Genomic DNA, 6,629 nt, shown 5'->3' with positions numbered 1-6,629 from the left:
CCTTACACCTACAATTGGGGCCACTAGTAATATGTTTCTTGCACAACCATTAACTGAGGAAATTATAAAGTCTCCTTTAGAGTTTTTAAAAAGGTAAGTCTCTATTTTTAGTTTATTCTGGTAAAAATTGGAAAGGGGCAAAATATTTATTTCTTAATTAGATAATCTCTTTTCTTGATACATAATACCTTCCTTGATCACCCAATCTAAATTATCCTCCCCTGTGACTCTATCAGAAAGGGAGTTTTATTATCTTCATTTATTATTCTTTAAAGTTATCTTGTTTATGTATTTCCACTTGTTTATTGCCTCTCTTTCCCACTATAATGTAAACATCACAAGAGAAGAGAGCTTATTTGTGCTATTTATCAGTAAAATCCAATGTTCAAAAGAGTATCTGACATACGAAGGTGACAAAAATATTTGTTGAATGATTAAGTTTAGTGAATAAATGAATGAGTAAATTTAATAGCTACTCATCTAATCTATGAAGGAAAAAATGGACACATATTAATACCCTTTCTCTTTTGTATTTATGTTTTCGTGTTTAATAAATTTAATTAGTATTGGGGAAGAAAGTTGTAAAAAAACATTTAGAAAAAAGTTGGATGTGTAACTCTTAAAAATAAAACACCAAGAAATAGTTCACATTTTCATATCCAAAAAGTGTAAATTTCAACGCCATAAAACATTTAAGAAAAGCTAACACCACATATGATATGAAACATAATTACTAACATCTATTGTGTTGATTAAATATTTGCCATTAATTCATTCCCTAAACCAAAATAAAGTGCTCAATGCTGTAAAGCGCAAAAAAAAAAATGTACTTTATTGTAATCAATACCATATGTCTGTTCAGGTGGGATCTCCTTGCTTCACTCCCATCCACTCTCTGAAGGTTTGGGAGACTTTTCCAAAGAATTTCAGAAATTCTATTAGGATCTAAGAAGTAACCCAAAATGAAGTTTGATGAATAATATTATGTCATGGGCTTAACAGTTTGAATTTTTATTATATTTAGCAATATTCAACCTACAGCTGTTAAGGGAAATGCTATAAAACCTATCAAGCTAAAGCAACCTATTTCATGTCCTATCTCCCATTTTCTACTCAGTTTAAACTTAAAAAAAAATTACTGGTCTCTCCCTGGCACACTATATAGATTCTAAACACTCTTGTCTTTGCTTCAACTGTTCAGTCCACGCATAACACCTTTTCTTCATATTTCCCTGTCAAAATCTAACCCAGCTATCTTTCTTAAACTAAATGCTGTTACTCTCAATACAGCCAGAAACAACTTTTCCTTCTTTTTGGTGCATCTCTTGGTAACTTTTTATTGAAAGCATCTTCTGCATTATAATGTACTTATTTATGTACATGTCTTGTCTGTCTTACTAGAATATTAATGCATTGAGGGCAAAGATGATACAGTTGTCATCTTTGTATTATATATATACATAATACCTAGCTCAGTGCTTTGCACAGCATGGACACTCAGTCCACATTTCCCTGTTTGAACTAAATTTAATGGAAATAATCTTCCTCCTGAAGTTAGGGAATACTGTATGAATTAACATTAATAAGGGAAAAAGCCATTTAAGAGGAATTTTTTGATATTCATTCTATGACCTTTTTCTGTTCTTAATGTCCTATATTCCCTATCATCCTCAGTCCACTATTCCCCATACAACCCTTCTTTCATTCTTCCACTTCATATTACTCTTAATTGTGACTTATTGGCCAATAAGTCTGGGCTGGCCAGAGTAGTAACTCAAAGTAACACTATCATAACCCTTCTTCAAGATTTTTCCAAAAGCTCATACACAGTATCTGAGACTGCCTTTACTATGCCTTCATAGAAAGTAGAAATTCTATTTAAAATAATTTCATTTAAGCCAATATTTCTACATTCTGAGATTCACCAAATGTATAGTCTATCAAATTCAGCAACAGCAACTAAGCATTCAATATTAAAAAAAAAAAACTTATATGAAAAGTTATCACTTCATGTTCTTCAGGGTGACAAATTATTAGCTTTCCAACATTTTCAAATCCTATACTTCACCATGTGTCCACAGAAAAACTACAGTAGTATGCCATACTCTACCATAATCTTAACATGAATATAAGAGTATCATGCTTTATTTGTTTCTATTCCTACAGTTCATAAGCTGGTTAAGTTCCAATTAAAGTTGAAGACAATTATTAATAATTTTTCTTATATCTTATCACATAGTCATAATACTGACCATATATAATCATAATGTGAAGTAATAAATGACAAGAACTCTACCCATAAGTTTATAAAGCAACAAATAAATGTCTAATCTTCTCCTGATATATCAAAAAAATACTTTTAAAATTTAGTCGCTTCAGACATTAAACTGGACCTTTTCAAAACTTCTGGCCATTAATCATTAAATTTATTACCTAATTCTTGCTAATTCATCTGGGTCTGTAATCTAGAAACATTAAAAATAGTAATGAAGCGAGAAATGCACACTACTAGATAATACTTTCTTCTTTTCTGTATGGCAGCCAAGGTCAAAATTAATAATTCAAGTCAATGACTGAAAAGAAATATTGACATAGTTTATTCTCATTGAATAGCTACCTAACTTATTGACAGAATTTGCTGTTTCACTAATCTATGTGGTTCAGGATTTCTGTTTCTTGACTGGTTTGTGAATAGGTCTGTGAATCATAACATATTAATCAAACAGACTCACTCACTAGTGAAAACTGTAAGATTAATTGGATACATCAACCAACTCAATTATTTATGTGCATGCAAAAATGAATGATTAAGCAAAAATGAAATGCAAAAAAAATTTTTAAGTGAGTTGTTTCATGTACAGAGGTCATGATTCTGAATGAGGTAAGTAATCCCACTCATAAGTGTTTTTCCCAAGATAAAAAAAAATGTTCTTACACAAAAAATCATTTTTTTAAAAAGGGTCATGTTCAGTTTCTATATGAAAATTTAATTGTTGTTGGGGCAGGGGGCACGAGGGAAAATGGCTTTGTACATCAGATCTGGTCCTTAGTGTACATTTTTCACTTAAAAATTTGTATTTTCACAGTATCCAAAATTGTCAATCTTTGACAACATCTACAGTTTAGACATTAGTTTCAAAGAGTACAATATTGTAAGCAAAGATATAAATCAATGAGTTTTATGATACTGAATTTAGAATGGCTATTTTGCCATTTAGGCACATTAACTGACAAAGATTAAAAAATATTTTTAAATGTTTTACCTTTTGTCAGCTGGGCTTCCATTTGTGAAAATTGAGATCTGTAATAAAAATACTAAATTTAAATACACTAAATATGCACATCAAATGTTTACATTAAATTATTCAGAAAAATATCATTCAAAGCAGGTTTTGAAATATGACAATTTGTAAGATTAAGGTGTCAAAAAAGCTAAGAAATTACCATAGTTGGCATTGGAAGAAATATTTTAGAAGATGAACTACTACAAAAATTATATTTCTAAATGAAAGCAAAGAGGGCTTTATATTTATAGTAAATAAAAACTATTTAAACATATCCATTACATAATTAAATATATCCATCACATAATTGTTCAATCTTTTTAATATTCTTTTGAAATATTTATACTTCAAATGCCAATAGTATACTAACATGGTGATACTAACACATAGTATACTAATATGATAGTGCTTTTTTATAATTTAAAAAATTTGTAGGGGTACCAGGATGGCTCAGTTGGTTAAGCAACCAACTCTTAGTTTTGGCTCAAGTCATGATCTCACAGTTCATTCCTTAGATGGAGCCCTGCACTGGGCTCTGTGATGACAGTACAGAGCCTGCTCTCTCTTCCTCTCTTTCTCTGTCCTACTCCCCCCCCACCAAAATAAACAAATAAACTTTCAAAAAGTAAATAACTTGTAAAAGTATATTGAGAATCCATGCTCAAATCTGGATGGAACTGGAGAGTGTGATGCTAAGTGAAATAAGCCATACAGAGAAAGACAGATACCATATGTTTTCACGCTTATGTGGATCCTGAGAAACTTAGCAGAAATCCATGGAGGAGGGGAAGGAGAAAAAAAAAAAGAGCTTAGAGTGTGAGAGAGCCAAAGCATAAGAGACTCTTAAAAACTGAGAACAATCTGAGGGTTGATGGAGGGTGGGAGGGAAGGGAGGGTGGGTGATGGGTATTGAGGAGGGCACCTTTTGGGATGAGCACTGGGTGTTGTATGGAAACCAATTTGACAATAAATTTCATATATTGAAAAAAAATGAAGTCTAAGACAAAAAAAAAAGAAACAAAAAAGAGAATCCATGCCCAAAATATGCTTATCGAGGTGTTTGATCAAAAATGTAGGAATCTAGAACCTCAAGAGTGTGATTTTATTAATAGATTACCTCTTGGGAAGAGAACATGTTTTCCTGTAGCATAATGGGGATACTAGATTTTATCCCAGGCCTGAATTTTACCTAACTCAGTTTCTTTCATACAGAGATTAGCTAGCTTTATCCTTACCCACCTGTGGCAAAGACTTCTGGTGTTCAACAAACTAATTTTCTTTTCTTAAGGCACATTACTAGTCTACATTTCTAAGTCCCTCCTGCAATTAAATGTGGTAAATTAATTATGAGAGAAAATGATGTGTACCCCCTTCCGGCCTGGTCGGTGAAAATGACTCATGTCTGGTCTTTCATCTTCTTTTCTAGTAGCTGGATGTCTATGCCCAATATGGCCCAGCAAGCCAATGTAAGATGTCAAAACCTCCATATACCAGGATACCTGAATCAACCTATAGAGCAGGACTCCCTAACACAAACACACCTGAACTTCCCAGAAGTATTTACATGAGAAAATAAGTTTCTATTGTACGTGAGTCATTGCCTATATGTGACAAGAGTTGGCCTATATACTAAGTAATATACCACCGTGGGTTTTCATATGGCTTATGTAGATAACTAGACAGAAATAAATGATAATAAAGGCTAACATTCACATAGTCCTTCATGATATACAAAAGCATTTCATAAACATTATCCCATTTTATGCTAACATTCTTATACAGTATTATCATCCTCCATTAACTAAGAGTTTTATAGAAAAATATGTTTTGGGGCGCCTGGGTGGCTCAGTCGGTTAAGCATCTGACTTCAGCTCAGGTCACGATCTCACGGTCCGTGAGTTCAAGCCCTGCATCAGGCTCTGTGCTAACAGCTCAGAGCCTGGAGCCTATTTCAGATTCTGTGTCTCCCTCTCTCTCTGCCCCTCCCCCATTCATGCTGTCTCTCTCTGTCTCAAAAATAAATTTAAAAAAATTTTTTTTAAGAAAAATATGTTTATATCCTGATACATAGAAATGATAATAGGTCTTACCTTAACCTCTGCTTTAAAAAAGACTACTACTACAATAAGCAGCTTTAAAAATAGGTATGAAAACAAAGAGGAACTACTTCTGACATATGTCATTAAGATGTAAATATGACAGGCCTTTTAGGTATGTAATCTAATGTTCAGTGGTAGGAGTTCTAAATATTTTTCTTTCACTCCTTTTAGATTTTAAGTTTCTGTCACTAGTGGCACAGAGTGATAAGCTGGGAGATTCTGGCACACATACACATAAACTCTCATTTTGAAAACAACAAGGAAGAACACTAAAGAATATGAAATACTATTAAAGAAATGAGACCTGACAATAGCTATACTGCCACAACAAGGACAAGCAAAATTGTCTTCTCTACAATTTTGCTTTCTTTTCTTGAACTCTTCCCATTATTTACCAATAAAGTTGCTTCTGTGTAGACTGTTTTACTCTTCTAAGGCATGAATCTATTCTGAATCTATTATATTGATAAATCTATTGATCTACTATGAATCCACTACACAGCAGAAACAAAAATAAATTCTTCAAGAGTTTTTTCTCCACAGATAATAGCTGTACTTGCAGTGAGCAAAGCATAACACATCTACTTAACAAATCATTATGTTGTATACATGAAACTAATACATTGTGTGTCAACTGTACTTCAGTAAAAAGATAAATGTGAAGAGAGCTTTTCCCCATAGTTTTGCATTTATATTTAATTTTATTAACTTATAGCAAATTCTCTTTAGTCTATGAACTCCTATTTTTTTCTGGCTCTCAAATCACAGGTGTTTATTAAATGATCATTCAAAACTAATACATATCTAATTTATAAATTTGTATTCGAGATAATGAATTGTAATAACCAAATGTAAAAGGCAAAAAGTCCAAGCCAAAACAAACAAACAAAAAAAACAGGGCACAGGATTTTTTAAAAAAAACATATACAAATGGAGTAAACAAAAATATAAAAGACAAACTTCTTACAGCACATATTACCATTTTTCTTTCTTGTACTGTTTCCTCTATTTTGGGAAATTCCTTACCTGTGAATGTTCTTGGATTTTTGCATTTGTCTTTTGTCTACCTGAAGCTGTAACTAATGCTTCCCTTGTCTCTTTTTCCAATGGTATATGTTTTGAATCTTCAACTTTTATTTTGCTAATACCCATTTCCATTGTTGTCTTGGTCTTCTCTTCACTATTAAGTAATTCTTTCTCTTGATTTAGGAAACGGTCAAGTTGATGCTTAGCGCTTTCAGCTTCC

At 32.3% G+C, this 6,629-nt stretch overlaps 1 protein-coding gene across 3 annotated transcripts in view; it reads right to left on the bottom strand.

Moving 5' to 3' along the window:
• Positions 1 to 806: 806 nt before the first annotated feature.
• Positions 807 to 6,629, bottom strand: part of LOC122224035 (coiled-coil domain-containing protein 7-like) — a 134,101-nt gene continuing 128,278 nt past the window's right edge. For all 3 annotated transcript variants that reach the window (XM_042945300.1, XM_042945302.1, XM_042945301.1), the window contains 3 exons: positions 6,410 to 6,628; positions 3,264 to 3,301; positions 807 to 945 (listed from right to left, as the gene is read on the bottom strand). In XM_042945300.1, the coding sequence (XP_042801234.1) occupies positions 939 to 945; positions 3,264 to 3,301; positions 6,410 to 6,628 (264 nt within the window). In that variant the 3' untranslated portion in view covers positions 807 to 938. The remainder of the gene's footprint in view (positions 946 to 3,263; positions 3,302 to 6,409; position 6,629) is intronic.

This window comes from Panthera leo, chromosome B4 (genome assembly GCF_018350215.1).
Source record: "Panthera leo isolate Ple1 chromosome B4, P.leo_Ple1_pat1.1, whole genome shotgun sequence".
NCBI classification, from domain to species: domain Eukaryota; kingdom Metazoa; phylum Chordata; class Mammalia; order Carnivora; family Felidae; genus Panthera; species Panthera leo.
This window is presented reverse-complemented; position numbering and strand designations above follow the sequence as displayed.